The following is a 22,077-nucleotide window of genomic DNA, read 5'->3' as shown; positions in this document are numbered from 1 at the left end:
CGTCGCAGAAACATCACAGCTCTTGAATGCTGTTTAGCATTACGCGAGTTTTACAATTATAACAATAAGTCTCAAAATATCAGATTAATGCATCGCGTAGCGCCGCGAAACAAGAGTTACATATGCTTCCTATGCTTTATAATGGAATATCTGTTTAACGAACTCATCACCATATTCTATTCACGCACAAAGAGGTCGGTTATTATTAAGTAACTATTAATTTTCCTTGCAAGTAACATTTTTTTAGTCTTCCGCTCTACCAGAAGATAATTTTACGCATAAAACTTATTGGAAAATTAATTGCCGGTGTAACAAGACATATCGTGGTAAATCTTATTCTACAAAATTACCAAGGATATTATCTATCACTATGATATCACGAATGATCACCGTTAATCCGGAATGATTTGTGTTACATTACAATTGCAGCGTATTATAATATAGTTCCGCGTTGAATATACCAATTCATTTAATACATGCACGATTACTCTACCTTTTGAGCATTGGAAGCAATAGATAAATGTCATAAAAACCATATCCATATATGTTGTGTGTGTGTGTGTGTGTGTGTGTGTGTGTGTGTGTGTGTGTGTGTATATATATATATATATATATATATATATATATATATATATATATATATATATATATATATATATATATATACACACATACACACACACACACACACACATATGCAATTTCTCTTATTCTTTTTTTCTGTATACAACAATGTTTGTCAAGCTTACGCATAAGATACCTTATAAGTAAATACTTAGGATTTTTCATATAGCACAGATTAGATTCTCAGTTCGTTGTCTCTCTTATAGAATTTTGTATTAAAAAAGAATCTTGTATTCTATTTTTCTCTTTCTTCAAATCATCCATTCTCTTTTTCTTTCTGCACATGGTACTTTGCCTTGTGATTTTTGACAAACTTCCAGCAAGCACAGAATATCGTAGCGTATTGCGATTACGTTGTAACGTTAAAATATTATTGTGATATTCTACGTTTGCTAAACTGGTATATCGATAAATATTAAACAAATCTTCGAAACGGTATCAAACGTAACAAGATTAACATTCGAAACTTTGCTCGAAAATTGCACCTAAGAGCGCAATTTATACAAAACCGATACGCTTAAAGATGAGATTCATTATTTGCGTTTGATTTTGCAAAGATATTTTCTTGCATACGCATATTCGTCTATGCTGTACAAATACGATAGATAATTACGCTATAATACCATCTTACGTGTCTCACTGATAGTTATCATTTTTTATTATCTGACTGGACGTGCACTGTTTTATTAATAAGTGTAGTTTCTTTTTGGCATGACTAGTCGGGTCATGCAGATTGGATTTAATTTGTTCGTGTCAATTTTATAAACTGCAGTAATTAAAACTATTTACATCTTTAAAAAGATATATTTTTTCTAGATAGATTCCCTATATCTGCAGGCTGTATTCTCGATCAAATTCTTTGAAATAGTTATTTTTACTCATCTAACAAGTTAATTACGGCATAATATAGATAATTAACCTTGAATGTTAAATGTAAATTACCGTGACAAGTTATGTCCACTCTTACAAAGGAACTATTAAATGCAAAGACAACGAACATATAAACATAATGAATAAGAAAGACGCGCTTCTTTCGTATCGAACTGGCAACGTTAAAGTTTCGTATTTTAATTGTAAATTGCAAATACCGTACCAGTCGCAACATATGAAGAATATTTTATATATAAAATTAATACAAAACACATTTTCAAGATGTTTTAAGATACGTTTGACATTAAATTATTTGATCCTGAGTTTCATTTGTCGCAAAAAATTGTTTTATGATCGCGAAGTTATATTAAGTTTGATGTGAAATGCAAAAACGATGAGTGTCGACTATTTATCACCAACATGAAAGTTAGGGGTTTGAAGATTTCCTTTAACTGTCGTTTCCTTTCTTTCCTCGTCAACATTTACACAGTTTGTAATATGAGATAAAAATACAAGAACTACTGCGTCGACGCTCGGCATTACACATGGTTTCGCGATACTTCGTAACGTTTCTACGCCCGTTTTAGGTTGCAGATTGAGTTTAATTGAAAGACGATTTTCTGTAGAGTCTCTTACTCGAATGATGTATCTTGAATCAAAGGCTCACATCTCCGTATTCGAAGTTCCATTTCTCGTAAGCAGCTAAACTTATCGGTGAAACGGATCTGCGAATTCTCTTTAAGGAATCACGAAAATCTTGCATTGTGATATTACGAACGGAATTGAGGTCCAATTCTTTCACTTGATCTGGATTCAATTCTGAGAATGATACGATAGCATGCTTTGTAATTAAACATGTGTATATGCATTCAAAGTAATTTAAAGACATTCATAATATTGAAAAAACTGCAAAATAAGTGACCAAATGTATACTTTCACCTATAATGCAAGAAAAGAAATACAAAGATATACAAGAAATGTAACGTTACCTCTGATAGGCCCAAGCGCTGCGTCTTTAGCTAATCCAGTTAAATCGCTTCCCGAATATCCCTCTGTTAAAATTGCCATCTCGTTCAACTCTTCGGCCGTCAATGGATCATTGTGTTTTGCTAAAAGCCGTCGAAGTAACACAATTCTCGTCTGCATGTCAGGTAGGGTGACGTAGACACGTTTCGTAAATCTCCTTAGCGCAGCCTCGTCTAATTCCTGTGGTCTATTTGTCGCAGCCATAACAAGTACTCTTTCTTCTGGGTTGCATGGCAAACCGTCAAATTCGACTAAAAATTCAGTTTTCAGCCTCCTGAAATACACATTGATATATCGTTTGCGTGTTTAAGCGGACAAAAAGAATACAAAGATATACCTCGAAGCTTCGTGCTCGTTATCCCTTCGCTCACTCAATAACGAATCCACCTCGTCGATGAAAATGACAGAGGGCTGAAACTCGCGCGCGATAGCGAATAGAGCTCTCACTAATTTCTCACCCTCTCCAACGTATTTCGATGTGAGACTCGCGGCAGAGATCGAAAAAAATGTTGCGTTACATTGAGTCGCAACCGCACGCGCTAGCAATGTCTTTCCGTTTCCTGGCGGCCCGAACAAGAGCAATCCTCTCGCGGGAGTTCGCAGACCGGTAAATAACTCGGGTCGTAACGACGGTAGAATTACCATCTCTTGCAAAGCCTGCTTTGCAGTCTGAAAATTAAAGATGATGAAAGATATATTTAGATAAAAGGTATAATATAATATTAAATAATATTAAATAATTAATAATATTAAATAAATACCTCTTGGCCTGCGATATCTTCCCACTGCACCGGCGCTCCTCCTTCCAAAATCTCGTCAAGAATCACTTGCGCAAGTTTCGGATCCACACCTTTTAAAATGGGTACTTTTCTGGTAGGCGTGCTTCTATTACTGTTCGAGGTAGTCGGTGTTCCTGGACGTCTTATGGGCGAACCGTTGCCCGGTACAGATAACTGTCTCTTGACAGAGGGTGGCGTAGAAGATGGTTTGATAGGAATGGTCCTGTGACAAGGTTGAATAGGCGTCGATCTACCCATACTTCGAGGCAACGTCTGGCTTTTACTTAAGGGTGTTCCTATTATTCGTTTGCCAGGAACCGACAATTTCCTCCCAGATGCTGAAATAAAGCCCATACTTATAAACAATACTTAAAAATAATTTCAATTTATATGTCGATGTAAAATAATCGCTACCAACTGCACAGATAAATTTAACGAAAATGTTAAATGCAATTCCTGTGTATTAATCTAATCAGTCTAATAGATAAGAGAGTCTATTGCAAAGAAAATAAAAGTAAAAAAAAAAAAAAAAAAAAAAAAAAGTACAAGTTTGAGAAATAGATTAAGTCATGTTTGCAATATTTATACGACAATAGATCTAATTAAAATTTATTAGTAAAGAAAAATACTGTACTCAATTTTTATTTAACGTCGAGATAAATATATCTCTTAAAACTATGAACTTTTATCTCAGTTTAAAAGATTTAAAAAGAAGAGAAAAAAAACCTTTCGCATTATCTTATCACTATGTCGCAGAAATATTACGTATATTAAAAAAATGTAGTTCATAAATAAGTATACCATATCTGCTTTTCAGTGTGCGTGTACATTAAATTATACGTATAGGTATTTGTTTCGATGAGTACTTAATAAACGTCAGGAAATCGACGTAAGGTGCAACTCTACATAGTAAGCAAAATGCGGCAGTTTTTTAAAATCTACAAAAAAGGCAACTACGACAAATGCAAACTACTACGTTCCTCTACGATCTACGTTGTACGAGTGTTGTGCACAGGGCTAAGATAAAATAAGTATCTTCTTTCAAATGAACAACGACTAGGTAACATTACTCTTTACTTGCATTCGACTCTCTTTCGTACTTAGGCCCAGAATCTCAGACGAACAATACCTTCAGTAGTATGAGCGAAACAGTTTTTTGGTGAACGTGGCCGTAACTTGGGAATCTGGGTACACATAGTCTGCCCGGCGTTAATTGTCGTGTGTATATTGTTTGTGTTCTTATTGTGACTAATATTGGAGGAAGTTCGAGCGGTTTGAAAAGTGTGCGCGTTGCGACGAGCCCTCAGATGCTTTCCCGGATGTTCGCCGTCCGTTTTATTTCCTGGTGCGCGATTGTTGATATTACCGTTGATACCCAGCTTTCTCAGCTCGCGCACACTCACTACAAAAAGGAAAAGAAAACATTCTCTGCCATGCTGCGGTAAGGCTATAAACAGCTAAAGAGAAAAATCAGCCTAAGGTTTCTCGGTCGTCGCATTACAATACGATAATATATCGTAACAAAACACGCGAGATTAGATCGCTACTAGAACTGCCGCGTGAGATTGGGCTCGTGATTCATATCTTACCGACATATATATTTACGCGAACGTTTTCTCTCATTTAATTTTTTGATCAGACCAAATTATCCGTAAAATAATGCCAAATAAATACTGATTTGTGCTCAAGATAAACCATCTAAAAAAATTACACACGGGCATGCGTTCACACATACATACGTGCTCGCACGCTCGCTCGTATAATTTGAGAAAATAAAATAAACTGTACATGAGCATGCTAGATACATCGACGTTCTTTCTTTTGCCCAAGGGTTTACCTGCGATCATTATTGCCGAGATAAATTAGGTGCATTGATACCGATTAATATTCCTAAGAAATAAAAACTGTACCATAAGCTTGGAGTAGCTTAAGAACGCCAATATGCGGAATGTCGTGAGACAACCAAGTGTACTAACCGAGGAAATCGAGCCTGTCTTTTGCCATTGCCAGATTCGTGCACATTTTATCGTGAAGCCTCTGGGCGTGCTCCCACACCTCGCCATGCCCGCCGTTGCACTCTACAGCTATTCCCTTCTCCAGCTCCCCGATTCCTTTTTTGTACAACTCGATCGCCATTTCTTTCTGTCCTGTTTGAAGAAATATTGAGTTAATCAGAATGGTACAGAACGCTATTTAAAACAATATTAAACCAGACAATTTAAATGATAATTGCATAAGAACCAGTTGCTTCAAATTTATCCACGGGATCTATTTTGTTCCGCTTAATAAAATGATACCTTCGTTATCCTCGTCAATCTTGAGCGCTTTGCTGATATACTCGAAAGCTCTGCGATGATGGTGCTTCTGCTTGGCCAGCAAGGGGTCCCCTGGACCAGGACCCATAGGACGTCTCGGCACTTGCGACATGACCTCACCGTCGACTCGATTACTATTAATCAGTCGACCATCTGCCAAATGCCTCTGCCCTACGACGATCTCCAACTGGCAGGCCTGCTTCGACGCCTGCCTTCGCTGAATTAACTGCGACGTCGAGCTGTACAGATACTTAAATACCACAAACAGCTGGTACAGCAGAGTGCGTAGCACGTTGAAGAGCAGTATCAGAGGGAAGGAGACGATGTAGAGGTTGCGCTTGTGCACGGACGGTTGGGTGCCGTCCAGAAAACGATGATGCCCGTGGTGGTAGTGATGGGTGTGACGGTGATTGGTGCAGTGGCTGATAGTCGTCGTGGTCTTGTCGCCGTTCTCGCTCTTGGTCACGCACAGCTTCTTCGGCGACTTGGTGCCGAACTTACGTGCCGAGCGTGCACCATCGCTGCAAGACATTTCCCGGGGCTGTGAGTTGTTACGCTCGCGAATTTGCGCTGCCCGTCGACGATGGTGACGTTGGTCACGAGTGCCCGTGCCGACATCCCCGACGCGGCGGTCGAGAGGCAGGGACGCCTACATCGTCGGGCTCGTCACTCGAGTGCCGGCGCGACCGCAGGAAAGAGAAGAAGAAGAAGAAGAGACGCCGCGAGTAATCGCGTTGCTAGAGTCGCGGGATACCTTCTGAAAGTGGAGCTGACGGGACGAATCGATCTCGCGCGTCTCTCCCGCGATGCGACGGCCGACGAAAGGATGCGAGCGCCCGTTCACTTTTAGCATCGCTTACTTTGATCCACTGCCTGAAACGCTCTTCGGCTCGGCTCGGCTCAACTCCGCTCTAGCTCAGCTCTGCAGGTATGTTGAGTTATTTTTTCTTCCCGACCGCTTCGGTATTATTCCAATCAATTCCAGTTTACTCCCTTTTCTTCACTTCGACTTCGGTTTGGTTTACTTCTCCAAAAACGATCGGTATTAGGTACCACGCAGACTGTAGTGACGTTTCACGTCGAAACGTTGAAATAAAACGTCGATATTTCTTATTCTCGTTACCGACAATTGATATTCTTAACACTTAATTTTTTATTTATTATTTTATTTTATTATACTATCGCAGAGAAACTTGAAATATCAGAAAAATGTCAGAAAATATAAAATATTAGAAAATTGTTGAGATAGAACTGATGCAGATGGTAATAATTAAGATAATTAAACAATTAAAAAGACGAGCAAATATGAAACTTTATTTATAGAAACGTTAACCAGCTAACGTCGGACGTATTTTTTTTTTTTTTTTTTTTTTTTTAATTTTATCGCTAAACAGAATCGAGTAAAAAAATTAATCAACGATTAACAATTGAATTAATACTGTTAATCGTTAACTATTAATTGCTGTCGCTCTCCGACAGTTCTGCCTGTTCCTTAACTTTTCGTACATTGCATCTTGTCTTTTTCGTTTTGCCCAAGCCTTGTTTCGACTTTCTAAATACTTCTATGGCATGTAATTTCTTCTCTAATGCGCACGCTTTACGTTTCTCCCGTTGCGGTATATATTCCTTGGCAGATTCCTGTACAACCGCTTTAACAGGCTTCTCGGAAATAATATTTGCTTTAACAGTGGACGACGTGCTTTCACAAGTCGACGACTCAGATTTGGTAATCAAATTTTTTTCCTCGTGCAACTTCGGTGCAGCATCATCCTTTTTACTTCTCTTGCGTCGAGGTTTGCCGTTTGCTTTATCGTTTACATTTTGTAATTTAATATTATCTTCGACGTTGCTCTCTACGTCATCATTATTTAATCTGCGTAGAGCTTTTTGTACTCGCTTACTTAGGTTCGGCTCAATCGACCGGGTGGACGCTTTCCCTTCAAAGTACATGTCCAATAATTTTTGACTCCTGTTTTCCTCCATTTTCCTTAGTACCGGTATTATCGTGTCGTCGAATTTGCCTTTCGTCCATCCAAACTTATTCCTGGTATAGTCGCAAAGAAGTACAACGTTTGGTTTGCCCCAAGTAAAAGTGTCCTTAGACTCGTCGACCGTGGGAAAGAGATATGCTTGGACAACCGCTTGATTTGGAAAATCTGTCAAACAATCAGTCACGCTACTTGCAATTGATTCACTCTTATCAGATTTTGTATACACGAGACTATCGCTTACCTCTGTCCAATTTCATATTTCGTAATTTATTGCGCAAGCTTGTTTTCCCAGGAACAGCAATCATTCCTTTCTTTATCCACGAAGAAAAACTATATAATCCCTGTAACACGTTATCCCCATTGGCAGGAAATGTGGCTAATATTTCCAACGCGGTAACTGGCCCGACGCCAGCTATACCTGTGGTATAATCACTACCGACCAAAAGAGCCAATTGTATCAATTGACTGCGGTTGAGTTCTGCAATATGCAATTTTTTCATTATTAAACTTACAATACCTAACTGTACATTATAATTATTCTTTTTTAAAACAATAAAAAAATGTATCACTGTCTATTGTTCTTACTAAAGTGATGTTGAATGTCACAAGCTCGATATCGTAATACTTTTTTATTATGGTTGAAAAAATTCTTATATACACACTGGCCTCCAAAAAGCCAAATGTCGGAATCGTCTGTAATTGTGCCGTCAGTTAGTTTGATTTGTTCTAAATATGCGCACTGCGCTTCGGCTTCCATGGGGGCCACCACGTACGGTATACCGAATAAACGTAACAATTCCTAAAATCAGGCGCAAAATGTAATATATCGCGTGCAAGCAACTATCCAACTATTTAAGTACAACGCACATCGTTCTCTCAATATTTTTCAATATACATACCTGTGCTTCGATTCTAATTTGATCAGAAATATTAGTAGCTTGTCTCTCAAGTTTGCCAATACCTTTTGCAAGTTCTTCCTGCTCATCTTCTAACTGTTCCTATAATTAAAACGTATTCGTATTAGATGAATAAATAAAAGTATAATAAAGAAGTCTGTCTATTTGTAGGAATAATGTTAAATTTACCTTCAATTCTGTTAGATCTCCTTTATTGGTGGGCAATATCACTGGCTTTTCCCGCGTTGTTTCGTGAGAAGAATTAATTTGAGTAACAGTGTCTGATTTATCGGAGTTCTGAGTATCAAGTTTGCTTTCGTCGTTCGATGTACTTTGTTTAACGTCGTTTAAATAAGTACTTTCCGGCAATTCAATTTTTGTTTCTTCATTGATCGATTCTTCGAGTATGGTGTCTAAGATTTTACCTTTCAAATTAATATCATCATTGTCAGAAATCGATTGTGTTTGATGTTGTCCGTTTATTGTATCGATACGTTTTATCTCTACTTTCTCCGGACTTATTGGCGTAACTTTCTTTTCGAATTTGTTCTCAAATATATCGGCAAACATATCGTCTTCTGGTTTCTCGTCGGATGTGAACGTAATCTCGATATCTTTTTTCTTTGTAACACCCTTTGAAACATTCATATCAGGTATCGGGACATCTTGGATTTCGATAAAGTCATCAGAATCGGAATCTGACGTATCTATTTGTACTACGTCGTTAGATTTTACAGCAGGGGAATATTTCTCAAGTGTAGGCCCTTCGTCTGAATTTAAAATGTTGGTCGTAACAACATTTAAAATCTCGGCATTATCTTTTAGTGATTCAATCGTAACAAGATTATCGGATTCTGGACTAGACGGAACTGATTCAATAGACTCGATATTCTCTTTAGTCGTGCATACGTCTTTTACGCTCTGTAATTCGACAATATTAACTTTTTCATAATTTTCAGGAGATTCTTCAGTTAACTTTTTCTCATTTATTGACTCCGAAGTTTCTTCCGGTTCTATATAAATATCTTTTACGTCGACTTTTACTTGTTTACCTGTAGGTTTATGATTTTCATTTTTATTACGCTTAATAAGATTCATGATTTGATTATGAGACAAACCGCTATACTCTAACATGTACATCAATGCAGGATTTGCTTTGTTTTTCTTTGATAATGCCAATAATTCATTTATATCGTTCATGTCGCTCGTGTCATTCACATCATTTGTATCGTTTATATCATTTTCGGATTCCCAATCACTATCGAATGTGTATTCATTTATATTTTCAGCAATAGGCGTAAAATTATCAGAGAGTGGAACATCAACTTCACTGTCAGAATCATTTAATTCATATTCATTAATGTTTTCCACAATTGATGTGGGTTTACTGGGGCCAGCAACGGGCTCAATCTCTTCTTTCGTACCTTGCAACATATCACTTTCGTCAACCTCAGACTCATTTGCAACAGACTTTGTCGCAAGCGCATTCTTATCTATATAAAATAAAAAAATATATAATTCATTACGAAATATATCAGAATAGCGCAAAATAATTTCGCCGCTTGATGCGCATACCACTGATATAAATCACTCTAGTTGTATTATCCGCGGCTATTCGAAAAGCCGCGTCTCTGCCTTTTGTATCGACGCCTTGTTCAGTCAATAGTTTTTCCAACTCCTCCAATGTTAGGGTCTTTCCACCCATTTCCTTTTCGGCAGATTCTAAAGACTCTTGCACGTGTCTACGTTTCAGCAAACGTTTCAACTGGAAGCCTGAGAACTCGTGCGATTCCTGTAACGAAATAATTGAACACAACGAAACATGTAAAACATGATTTTATAACCCATCACATTCATTACATATTGTTTCACATTTCTACATACTTGAGGCATTTCGTTTAAGCGACCCCAAGAGTTCTGTTTTCTCGTTTCTTTAAGATCGGTAAGTATATCGTAACGAACATCCGCGGGTAATGCTTTGAATTCGTTGCTGGCTACGTCCACATTGTGAATGTTTCCTATCCACTTAGACTGCTTTCGCGGGCTCAGTTCGGGAGTGTCGGAATCATATTCATCGTCATCAATATAATTCTGCGCGCTGCTAACACCAGGTACGCTAGGAAGTGCGAACATATCTTCGTCGGGACGTTTAGTTTTCATATTCATCGTTATTTGTAACGCCTCGCCATTTTGATCCTTGGAATCCTTGTTAAGAGCGGTTTTAACAACGCTGTGCTTTATCAAGTTGTGTATCAAATCCGTCTTCATCTTCTGCGCCTTACTCGTGGCAATAGATTTCTGCTTCCTGCGCGAGGCCTGCGAACACAAAAGAATTGGAAGAGGCTGTTTTCTCACTACCTGGTTCCCACGGTAAGCTAATTAAGTACGAACAGTATTATAATCAAGATAGAGCAACAGTTTAGCTTGTACGAAACGTACGGTGCACAAGTTCCATATGATACATCATACCTCCTTTGCATTAAATGCACAAGTTGAGAATTATTAATTATTTGCCAGTTAAAGTAAATCTATTGTATATTTACAATTGTATTTTTCTTCAACATGGGAACACCACCGTCGAAGACGAAAACGGGTTTGATCTTGTAATATAAGAGTTTGCATATTCTAGTAAATAATCCAAGTAAGTGGGCATTGGGTCTGGGAGCACCATGATGATCTTGATATCCTTGCAACACCTGGTATATCCATATCGATATATCTATAAGAGTATTATAAAAATTAAACAAATGTAGTGTAAAATAGTGTAAAAGTTAAAAAAAAAAAAAAAAATAACAGGTAGTTTCATGTATATATCTGTCTAGAACTCTAACAAATTTTTTTAATTCGGAATTAATTAACGCTTAAAATTATATTCAAGCTTTTCTAATTAAATTTATCGCAAAACATTGATACTCGCCAATTGCCAGGACCTTGCCCTCAAGACTCTCCAAAGGTACCGGCTTTCCTGACTCTTCAAGTAACTTCCACAACCCGAGTACTCCCATTATTCGAAAAATCGGAAGGGAAAACACATTAACAACGTGTCACGAAAAGAAACTTACATTTTTCCCCCAAACATTCTATCGTTTTTTAGAATTTAGTTTATTGCGCAGCATGATCATATCTTTAACCTAAAAATCCACAGTGAATTATATATGAAATGGAATTTCTGCATGTCGCGAGAGTTACAATATTTGCAAAGGCACGTGGTGATTGTTTCAGCGTTCGACTTGGATAGATTTCGGTCGGTGAACGGTTTAAAGTAGCTGATAAAGATTCGCGGTTCGCGATCAGCTGACGAATGTGACGCGAGACGGCGAGGGGAGAACGTCTTGCCACTTAGCATGTCAGTATGCTTGCGTTCGCACGCGATCGACTGCACCTCGCCTAACCTACAGTATATCTGTGCCTGCACCTGCGCCGATCGAGAATCTCTTGGATTTTTTTTTAAGTCTTTTTACATTTCAATCTTTATTTTTTCTTTTCTTGTGACTTTTGACGGGACGCCGGCGGAGTTGAAGATCGATGATGGTATGGATAATAACGAGAACATAGTAAACTAAAATTGCAAATTACATGCATGGCATATAACATATATTATAGTATATCCAAAGTTTGCTATTGAAAATTATTAAATGTTTCTTTTACACTATTTTTCTTTTACATTGAAGAAACAAAAACGCGTTCTGTAATCTCCGGTTTTATTAAAACACCTAGCTTCAGCGCGGCCGTTCGATAATAATCGCCTTGAAAGCGCAATACGCGCGTAAAGCACCTGACAAATTGCTTTTCAGAGCCGCGATTAACGCAGCGCAATCAGGTATTTATAATTGACGATTAGAAGGCGATCGCGTAATTGCATAAAAAGGCGTTAAAGAATTATTAGCGCGCGAAGCCGCGCGCTCGAGCGTTTTCGAGCGACAGCCAGCTAATTACGCGCCGTCGCGCCGCGTCTTATTTATTCGTTAAGGGGCAGAGCGATAATCATTGAAATCGCGCAACAATTACAATAGCAGATCGTATCGGGATCACGCTCGGCGATAATTCTGCGCGCGGCGAGGATCCTCGCGCCTTTCCGCAAAAAGAACGAGCGTGGGAATCGGGATTCGGGCTCCGAAGTAAAAACTCGGCGCTCGCGGTCGAACCGCGTTCACATACGACAACGCTCGCCTACATCCCGAGAATTATGCTCGCCGGTCGAAAAGGGAGCAAAAAGAAAACGGAAACCTCGCCGTAAAGTGTGCTGAAGGAGAGGGCGTGTAATTTAGCGATTTTTACGCCGACGGAATAATTTATATGAAAAAGAAGACTGACGCTATACGACGTTTATTAACTGGAGATTATTCGTTTATTATAATTGGGTATCTTTTCGTTAATCGTTTACACGTTGTGTAGTAACAACTTTTTTGCCACTCGGTGATTCACGGTTTGTCTCACCCTTTCTCATTTTGCAGCCGAGAGAGTCGAAGTAGTCAACACGGAGTCTGCGAGATACTCATCGGGACAGATTAAGTAGAAAGTAAGGAATGATCATACTGGACTTTTTCCTCGAGCTGGAAACGTCGAAAATTTCTGTCCAAGTGTATATCAAGCGAGCGGAATCGCGATGAGGCGCGATAATTTAAAAAAATAAAAAAAGAAATCGCGTTCGAGGCAAAGAGATCGCGTGACGTAAAGCAAAAGATCGTGCCGGTAAAAAATAAAAGAAGTCAACGGGGATTTACATAATATTTCTCGTGATTTGACAACTTTTCGGATCGTTTTTCTACTGCGAGAACGCAGCGGGTCCCACCATTTCTATAAAATTTAATCTCGATTTGGATTAATTTCATATATTTGAAAATGGCATTAAAGTAATCGTTTTAAAAACACTTTGACGCTTTTTCGACGTCGTTGAAGTTATCTTATAATACTTTTCTATTCGAGAGACAAAGATCGATCCCGAAAAGTAGCTTGAAAATATTGCTTTCTCTCTCCTCTTTTTTTTTTTTTTTTTTTTTTTTTTTTTTTGCCTTTGATCCTCACACGCACGGCTCCGGCGTTATTACGCAGCATCGGCTCACATCGGCTGCACCTCTCGCACACGCGGATCACGCGTCGACGAGACCATGCGGACGCAATATACTATATATGTGTGTATTTATATATATAATGTGTATGTACGTATCTAATATATATATATATATATACATATATATGTATAATATATATACATATATGTATAAATGTATATATGTAGATATCACATTCTACATAAAAGAGTACAGACACATACTCGTGAGCATGCGCATGCACATTCATAGACGCGGTATATATATCGTATCGTCATCATCGCAGAAGTGGAGTGAGGTAGAGGCCACCCACTCTTTCCCACAGCAGGTTTTTCCCACGCCCCCCAGGATAACCCCAACATCCTTTTGCGGCAGCAATTCCACGCTCCGTGGTGGCGAGGGAGGAGAGGGAAGGCCGAGTGGAAACGTTACCGCGGCAGGGAGGAAGGGTAGAGGTGCGAGCGGCGCGCGGGTCAGGTGGAGGGGAAGCGGCAGGGAGCTGGAGAAGCGCTCGGGTCGACCGGGCCATTGTACAACAGTAAAACAATAGAATTTGCAGCATCAGTGACGTATCCGCGCGCGCGCGGGCGCCGTGTGTCGCGAGGATATCGTGAGCGATTCAAAAAGGAAGAAGGAGAGAGTGTCAGCGCCGATTAAACCGCAAGAGGAAGAAGAGGAGGAAGAACGAGAGTGCTCCACTTTACGAACACGTAATACTCTCTCAAAGCTGTATCGTTGAATCGAAGTCGGCCTGCACGTTATCCAATTAATGCGTACGACAGCGATTAGTCGGGTTACTTCCGCGTCCGCGTCGCGAGACGAAGCATACGTTCCGGAAAACGAAATTAACGTTCCCTGTCGGTTTTACAATACGCGCAAACGATAATGATTTTTCGCGACTCCGGGACGTACGGATTTACTCGTTACGATTTGGTATTCGTTGCTCGAGATAAATTTCGTTCGCCGACGAGAAGTGAATAACGCAGCTAAAGTTTTAAACGACGTTTCGCGCGCGATTTTCGCACATCGAAGTGAACGCTGACCGCCACCGCGACGGATTCGTTTTCAATTTCTTGAGAAAAAGAAAGAGAGAGAAAGAAAGAGATACGTAATAGAGAAAGAAAGAGAGAGAGAGCACAAGCGAGCGCGAATTCCCGAGCTCCCGCTCTGAAGTCCCCCTCTCCTTTCCTCGTTACATTCATACCACTTACGCGGCGGCAATAACTTTACCGTCGTTGCTCAGAAGTTAGTTATCCATCAGTCGCGCGTTAAGAACGGTCGTCATTACCGCGCCGTGCATTGCGTTGCGCCGCCGACATTGCCACTGAACCGGCCGCTTATTAATTCACATCGCACGTTACTCCGCGACTCGATTCACGACGTTATAATTACACGACGAAGCTGCAAAAGAAAATACGCGATTTAACGAGTTCGCCTCCTGCGCGTGCAATTTAAATTGCAATCGTTCGAAGTTGTGCGCATACGCGCGCCGCGTCGCGTCGCGCCGCGCCGCGCCACACGGTCGCTTTTCGTTCGCTGCGGTTGGCAGGCTTGTTCGGAAAATTCGTAAAGTGAACAGGTGTTTTTTGAATGGATTAAGAAGAGAGAAGCGGAGAGGGAGTGAGAGAGTAGACGACGAGAGGACGCGGAAGGATTCGCCACGGACGGCGGGGAACGATCGCCGGGACTTGGCGGCCGCTCCGGATGATCGATAGCTTGAAGGATGCACGCGGGGACACGGTTACACTCGAGACGCCCGGCCAGGAACGACGGGGCGAGTAGTCTACTCGGGATTTAACCTGTTCGCCAGATCGTAACCTCGCTCGTGCATCGAAAGGTAAATAAACAAACTGCCCTGGGCTTTCTCGTGCACGCCGCTTCACTCGCGTTTTCCTCGCGACCGCAAATCGATTCCATTTATAACCCTTCGTCCCGTGAAAGTGCCGATAAAACGGAACCCGGCATTCTTCTCTCGAGCCGGACTGTCCAAGTTCTCGCCCGGGTTGTCTTTCCATTCCCCTCCGACGATTTCTGGCAGAGAAAAAGCTTCTCGCAATTTTTACCTTTGTTTTGATTCTTACTCCTCTGTGAATTTTTTTCGTCACTTTGCATGTAAAACTTTCCTTCTGATCACGCTGCCTGCATCAAACCCTACTGTCTCAACTTGGTATATTTCATTGTATATCTTATTTTTTCGTAACTCATTTATTTTCTCAGTAATCTGATTTACTTATTAAAGAGATAGAAGGATGCTTAGTGTTTAATACCAATTACAAGGTGAAAAAATAATAGGATGTGTCTTCTACTTACTTACTACTTTACTGTGTAATATACTTACAGTTCACTGTAATCTTTTTCTTGTTGGATAATGTTGCATTTGCATTTTTATTCTTGGATTGTTTAATCATTTCCAATCATAGACTTGAATCGTGTTATCAGTTTTTACTCTGGCTGCAATTACATAAATAGAATATAATGGGAAATAAATTAACATATCTAATGAATAACACATACTTTTCTCTTTCACATTCTGGTACTTTGGCTATTGCCAAACTTGGACTAAAGTAACAATTCATCAACAATATTTATTTCCAACATTGCAATACAAATACTACAACCATTTAAAATATTGATACGAAATTGATAGCAATCAGAGTTGATTATAATTATTAATTTGTGGGGGAGCTTAAATTAAACATATACTTAAATTTATACAGTGCATGAATCAACGTGGTATTGTTACTAGCATGCCATTAAATCTTGATCTGTCGACGAGAAATATTTGCTGATCAAAGAGAAACACTTACCAAGTACTAGAATCATTATACCACGAAGCGCAATTGGATGCTGCGTGGCTTATATGACCAAATATATCTAGAAGATGCAAATGACATTGATAGTTGAAGTGACTCAGAAGAGGAGGGCACACGTACAACAATTTCCATTGACATGGCACACTTATAATAAAACACAGAAAATATTTCTATCGCGAATTACTTTCAAGGACTAAAAGTGTAAAAAGAGAAGGACTGCAAAAACTAAGTAGTATGTTTCTTCAGGTAGGTGTTCGATGAAATTGTAAAATCTGAACATGTACGCTCGATCTAACGTAGTTAATGTAACATTCGTTTAACGAGCTAAAGAATTACGCTATTAATTATGACATGTACGTCTTCTTTTTTCTTTCCCAGTGCATAAACACAAGCTCTTACCTGGCTGGCCACAATAGGCAGGAGTGCTTTTAATTCATGCAGGAAAAATGAGCCCGACTCGGTTCTCACGGCGTGCGTGTGTGTACACGCCTGTATGTTGTTTCCTCTTTCCTGTGCCAAGACCAGCAATTCTTGATAGTTCGTTCGAAGAAAGATATCTCGAGCTAATTACGTCTTGTCCCCCGTAAAAAAAGCAAAAATCTTTCTCACGCTAAAGCCTCGAACGAGCAGACATTTGTATGCGGTTTGGTACACTTAATCGCGCGTGCGACTAACGGCGACGCTACCGTATATTATGCGAATATATTATCACGCATTTAAAGTCACGATATCGTCCGTCCTTTCGTGTACTTTACAGATTTTCGTAATCTCGAAAATCTACGAACGCGCCACGTCACACTTGTATTATTATTATTATTTCTTTTTTTTTTTTTTTTTTTTTTTTAACACATACACAGTGATAGAGATATAAATCAGTTTAATGTATTATTAATTTATTTTGTTTATACTTTTTAATTTAACTTTCAATTTATTCCGCTACCACTTTTTATTCACGTTGCAACTGCTATTACCTTTGAATTACATTTTTTACACGATTTCGATTAATTTTGCTTATTTTTCTTTACTAATTCTATCTCCCCAGCAAACAAAATGTTATCGCAATATTAATGCAATACTTTATGTTCGCTGGGTGGCTCTTTACTTACCACGCTATTATCGCAACTGTTCTACAAGATAATGATAAACTCATAATTAATTATTGTCAGCTGTGTAATATACGTATAATACGCTGTATAGATACATATTATTATATATAGATTTGCACCTTGTATCGTGTATCACTGAAATATTTGTTTCACCGTAGGTAAGAGATTGGAAAGGCACTCGGTGAAAAATGAAGATATAAGCCAACAGCGGCAACTCTTTTATCCCGTTTCGCACGAGAGAGTTCGAGTTGGAACCTTTAAATATGCCACATCAATTCGGGCTGCCAACGATGGCGCATGGTATGCAATCACCGCCCTCGCCGACCTCAGTCATGTCAGTTTATCCTCGATTCGGCCCCGGCATCTACAGGCCCGACCATCAGGATCAGCGATTAACCCGCGAGGCGATGGAGCGTTACCTGCGTGACCGTAGCGATATGGTGATCGTGATTTTGCACGCCAAGGTCGCGCAAAAATCTTACGGTAACGAAAAGCGATTCTTCTGTCCGCCACCGTGCATCTACCTCTTCGGCGACGGATGGAGAATGCGTCAAGAGCAAATGTTGCGCGAGGGCGAGAGCGAGCAAAGTGCCCAGCTGTGTGCCTTTATCGGCATCGGCAACTCTGATCAAGACATGCAACAGCTGGACCTAAATAACGGCAAGCAATACTGCGCGGCCAAGACCCTCTACATTTCCGACTCCGACAAGCGCAAGCATTTTATGCTCTCGGTAAAAATGTTTTACGGTAGCGGTCACGACATCGGCGTGTTTCACAGCAAACGCATTAAGGTAATCTCGAAACCGTCCAAGAAGAAGCAGTCCTTGAAGAACGCGGATCTGTGCATCGCGAGCGGCACAAAGGTAGCACTCTTTAACCGGTTGCGATCGCAGACGGTTAGCACGCGTTATCTCCACGTGGAGAACGGCAATTTTCATGCGAGCTCGACACAATGGGGTGCGTTTACCATCCACCTTTTGGACGACAACGAGAGCGAGTCAGAGGAGTTTCAGGTGCGCGACGGCTATGTGCACTATGGCAGTACTGTAAAACTAGTATGCTCCGTTACGGGAATGGCTCTACCGCGGCTGGTAATTCGTAAGGTGGACAAACAAATGGCCAGCCTAGAAGCTGACGATCCTGTCTCGCAATTGCACAAGTGCGCTTTTTACATGAAGGATACGGATCACATGTACCTGTGCTTGTCGCAAGAGCGCATTATTCAGTTTCAAGCCACGCCTTGTCCAAAGGAAGCAAACAAGGAAATGATCAACGACGGCGCTTGCTGGACGATTATCAGCACTGACAAAGCCGAGTATCAGTTCTTTGAAGGCATGGGCCCGGTGCGGTCACCGGTGACACCCGTACCTTTGGTCCACAGTCTGCACCTCAACGGCGGCGGCGACGTGGCGATGCTCGAGCTGACGGGTGACAATTTCACGCCCAATCTGCAAGTCTGGTTCGGCGACGTGGAAGCCGAGACCATGTACAGATGTCAGGAAAGCATGCTCTGCGTTGTACCGGACATCTCGCTGTTCCGCGGTGAATGGCTTTGGGTGCGTCAGCCGACGCAGGTACCGGTTTCTCTCGTGCGCAACGACGGCATCATCTATGCAACCGGCTTAACGTTCACATACACGCCCGAGCCCGGGCCGCGTCCGCACTGTCCTCCTGCAGACGAGATTATGCGAGCGCCACGTGCCATGCACAATCAAGCCAGCATACCGCCGGCCGCGATGCCCGCCGATGTGCCCTGGAACACTCACGGCCAGCCGCCACAGCCGGGTCTCTGATGTCTTCTAGACAATCGTCATAACGCGAACCAAAGTTTACGATGTAGCGGTGCGGACGGTGCGGCGCCGGCCGTCGTTTCTCACAACGACGGCGAGGAAGTCGGCAACGACGACGACGACGAGAGTGAAAGCGACGACGCTGACTGTTCTTATCTGGCAAAGGATTTCTTGCTTGAGATCGACGGCGACGCGGTGCGGTGTGGTGCAAACTTGGACAATACGGAAACGTAGCGTATCGCTCAGTGCACCCAACGCGGTGCGACGATGTGGCGCGTCGAGTTTCGCGCGTGCTAAAGATCGTAAAACTAGCCTCGTAAGTTGTTGAGACACACAGATTTATAGAGATAATAATTTATATAGCAATCCTGTAGATTTAATGGCTTACGCTAGCGTGTATAGACTGAGTCGTGTATATGATACTTGAGGATAGAATTGAAAAGGTAAAGGAAATTATGATTGTTTCACTTTAATCCTTTTTATTTTATTTTATTTTTTTAATCAAGTTTTATTCTCGTTTTTTATCATTTATTTCATTTTCAGATATTTTAGAGAAGAAAACGAAAATAAGCCATCAAACAGTCTTGGTCTATACATCTGCATATCGGTCACGAACGATGGTTGTGCTTTTAACACTATTTCTTACAAGAGAAATTAATGCCACGCTTGGAACTTGGTATAGCGAACTTTGAAATTATAACGTTCGTTACGTTTCATTGCCTGTCGTATAAATTTTTTATACAATACTCCAATTTTATCCGGCGATCCGTTTTGGCAAAAAGTTATTGTTTCGAGAATAAGAAAGAATAAAATGAGCTTTGCAAAAGCGTGCGTACCGAAGTTCGAGCGTTTGGCCTCGCATGAGTGGTCTATCCTGTACAAAGTTAGATAAGGAGAAGGTATGCGATTATATTTTTCGAATCCGTTCACGGCGGCCTCGACGTTTCGTACATTTGTAAATTCGTATATGCGCGCGGCGTCAATAGATTTCTTTATTATTTATTAGAGGATGCAATAGACAAGTATACCTTCAGTGAATGTGTGCGTTATGCAAATCGGTGCTGATCTGTAAGAGCAATTCGGGAATTGATCAAATCAATGGAATTTATATACACCCTCTGTTTTTGGCTTCTCATCTCGGAAAAGTGCTCGTCAAGTTTGCTTCAGATATGAAATTTAAATACGAAATAATTAATTTACTTTTGGTAATATAAACGCGTGCACGCGAGTGCCTGTGTATGTGTATGTGCACGTGTGCGTGTCTTTTTATGTATATAGTATCTCAATGTACGTACAGCACTTATTGTGATTACAGTTACGTGAATCCCGGTGTAACAGTTGCGTTAGATTTCGAGGTGCTCGCGTGAGACTAATATTTTGACTCGTCATTTAACTCTTATCAATAAAATTAAGTGTAGGAAACAAATTTCTTTATCGTTATACATATGCATTACACGTATGAATATTTTTTCCTAATTTCTATCGAAAATATAAGCACTGAAAATTGCGATGTCTCAGAGAGCGAACGTTTATCTTTAAATTGCATTGTGCACGAAAACTTAAAAATCCTACATAATACTTGAGGTTTTTCTTTTCAAATAGATCGATACTCTTGTATACTATAATCTGGAGTGTTTTTTTAAATAAGATTTTTCGTGAAAAAAAATTCATTAAAAGTTTACACACTCACATGCTTTGTTGTAATTATATCAATAAGTACAATGAAAGCGATATGAAGTTTTACGCTCCTATACATGATTTAGAATAAACAGAAGATTTATATATTACATCTCTAGTTTCAGATCCTGTTTGACCCTTGATCTCAAAACCAATCTAATTAAATAAATATTATCTATCTATATTAATTATAAATTCTTAAGAATAAATTTTAAATTTTATAATTTTACCTTATTTATTATATTGTAAATTTATACGAGTTGTATCGATATATTTAGTTCCATTCGATTAATAAATACTTAAAAATTTTAGTGAACGTCAAGAATATTGCAAGTTTCTTTCAAGTCAACGACGACGCTTTCAGTCATTATTAGTGCCGCGCATACGCTCAGATCCTTTACCTTCTTTTTTTTTACACAAGATAAACGAAATACCGTCGTCTCCGAGAGGAAGTGAGATAGCATCGCTCTGGGAATATCTTCCCGAAGAGATTTGTGTCGGAAAGGAGGGACGGGGAGGGACGTTGGTATACATTCCATGGGAATTTACCCACGATTAACGTCTGTACTTTACGCGTGGAAAATATGGTTGTCTTTATTCACAATTATAAATGCGAATTAATAGTAATTACATTCTTGTGCGAGACGTTTATTGCGAAATTATATTTCGCGGAGGTATCTATGTAAAGGTAAGTAGAGATTGATTTAATAACTTTTCTTTTTATCTTGCCATATTTTACTTTATTCAATTTTTATTTTACTATATCATATTTTATCTTATTTAACTTTTTTTTACTTTAGAATGACTGATTATGTGCGCTTTGACACGTACTACTGATCGTCGAAAGCAATGGTGACATCGATTTTGGTAGATAGAGATATTCCGCTTACCAAACGCTCTCGGCATCACCGTCGCCGCAAATACATCGATCTTTCTAACCTTTCTCGATTTGCGGCGACGATAGCGCCGGGAGCATTTGGTAGACGGATTTTTAGTGGAACTACTAAAATCGATGCTGATATATATAGCACCATCGATTTTGGTAGTTTCAAAATATTCCGTTTACCGAATGGTCCTGGCGTTACCGTCGCGGCAAATATCAAACGCTCACGGTGCCTCTGTCGCGATAAATTTTATCG

The 22,077-nt window shown here is 40.0% G+C and overlaps 3 protein-coding genes across 10 annotated transcripts; 1 reads left to right on the top strand and 2 right to left on the bottom strand.

Moving 5' to 3' along the window:
• Positions 1-673: 673 nt before the first annotated feature.
• On the bottom strand, positions 674-6,765 carry Spas (spastin). Of its 2 annotated transcripts, XM_070675289.1 has the most exons (7): positions 5,597-6,765; positions 5,276-5,446; positions 4,429-4,701; positions 3,282-3,637; positions 2,858-3,189; positions 2,484-2,794; positions 674-2,313 (listed from the first exon to the last, which is right to left on the bottom strand). In XM_070675289.1, the coding sequence occupies exons 1-7, from the start codon at positions 6,144-6,146 to the stop codon at positions 2,150-2,152; spliced, it is 2,157 nt and encodes a 718-aa protein (XP_070531390.1). In that variant the 5' UTR covers positions 6,147-6,765; the 3' UTR covers positions 674-2,149. The 2 variants fall into 2 exon arrangements, with proteins under 2 accessions (XP_070531390.1, XP_070531392.1); XM_070675291.1 differs by lacking the exon at positions 4,429-4,701.
• On the top strand, positions 6,413-21,162 carry Su(h) (recombining binding protein suppressor of hairless). Of its 7 annotated transcripts, none has more exons than XR_011547771.1 (3): positions 13,495-15,389; positions 17,630-19,577; positions 19,805-21,162. XR_011547771.1 is itself a non-coding variant. In XM_070675307.1 (3 exons), the coding sequence occupies exon 3, from the start codon at positions 17,735-17,737 to the stop codon at positions 19,262-19,264; it is 1,530 nt and encodes a 509-aa protein (XP_070531408.1). In that variant the 5' UTR covers positions 13,495-14,262; positions 15,153-15,389; positions 17,630-17,734; the 3' UTR covers positions 19,265-21,162. The 7 variants fall into 7 exon arrangements, 5 of the variants coding, with proteins under 5 accessions (XP_070531411.1, XP_070531408.1, XP_070531409.1 ...); XR_011547770.1 differs by having other exon boundaries at positions 17,630-19,704; XM_070675307.1 differs by having other exon boundaries at positions 13,495-14,262; positions 15,153-15,389; positions 17,630-21,162.
• Mus201 (rad2 superfamily protein mus201) lies at positions 6,966-11,927 on the bottom strand. Its single transcript, XM_070675269.1, has 9 exons — positions 11,419-11,927; positions 11,045-11,220; positions 10,386-10,817; positions 10,077-10,293; positions 8,691-9,994; positions 8,505-8,603; positions 8,191-8,404; positions 7,847-8,083; positions 6,966-7,770 (listed from the first exon to the last, which is right to left on the bottom strand). The coding sequence occupies exons 1-9, from the start codon at positions 11,504-11,506 to the stop codon at positions 7,070-7,072; spliced, it is 3,468 nt and encodes a 1,155-aa protein (XP_070531370.1). The 5' UTR covers positions 11,507-11,927; the 3' UTR covers positions 6,966-7,069.
• Positions 21,163-22,077: the final 915 nt, after the last annotated feature.

This window comes from Cardiocondyla obscurior, linkage group LG03 (assembly GCF_019399895.1).
Source record: "Cardiocondyla obscurior isolate alpha-2009 linkage group LG03, Cobs3.1, whole genome shotgun sequence".
In the NCBI taxonomy this organism is placed as follows: domain Eukaryota; kingdom Metazoa; phylum Arthropoda; class Insecta; order Hymenoptera; family Formicidae; genus Cardiocondyla; species Cardiocondyla obscurior.
Note: the sequence above shows the minus strand (reverse complement) of the source record. Positions and strands in the feature narration are given on the sequence as shown.

What these genes read in the sequence shown, in the direction of transcription:
- Spas (XM_070675289.1), bottom strand. Translation starts at nt 6,146, where the DNA reads ATGTCTTGCAGCGATGGTGCACGCTCGGCACGTAAGTTCGGCACCAAG. An exon ending in GATTGACGAGGATAACGAAG is followed by an intron (nt 5,447 to 5,596) that starts GTATCATTTTAT and finishes TTCTTCAAACAG; the next exon opens with GACAGAAAGAAATGGCGATC. An exon ending in TTTCGCTCATACTACTGAAG is followed by an intron (nt 3,638 to 4,428) that starts GTATTGTTCGTC and finishes GCTTTATTTCAG; the next exon opens with CATCTGGGAGGAAATTGTCG.
- Mus201 (XM_070675269.1), bottom strand. Translation starts at nt 11,506, where the DNA reads ATGGGAGTACTCGGGTTGTGGAAGTTACTTGAAGAGTCAGGAAAGCCG. An exon ending in AAATTAGAATCGAAGCACAG is followed by an intron (nt 8,405 to 8,504) that starts GTATGTATATTG and finishes GCCTGATTTTAG; the next exon opens with GAATTGTTACGTTTATTCGG. An exon ending in AAATATGAAATTGGACAGAG is followed by an intron (nt 7,771 to 7,846) that starts GTAAGCGATAGT and finishes ATTGTTTGACAG; the next exon opens with ATTTTCCAAATCAAGCGGTT.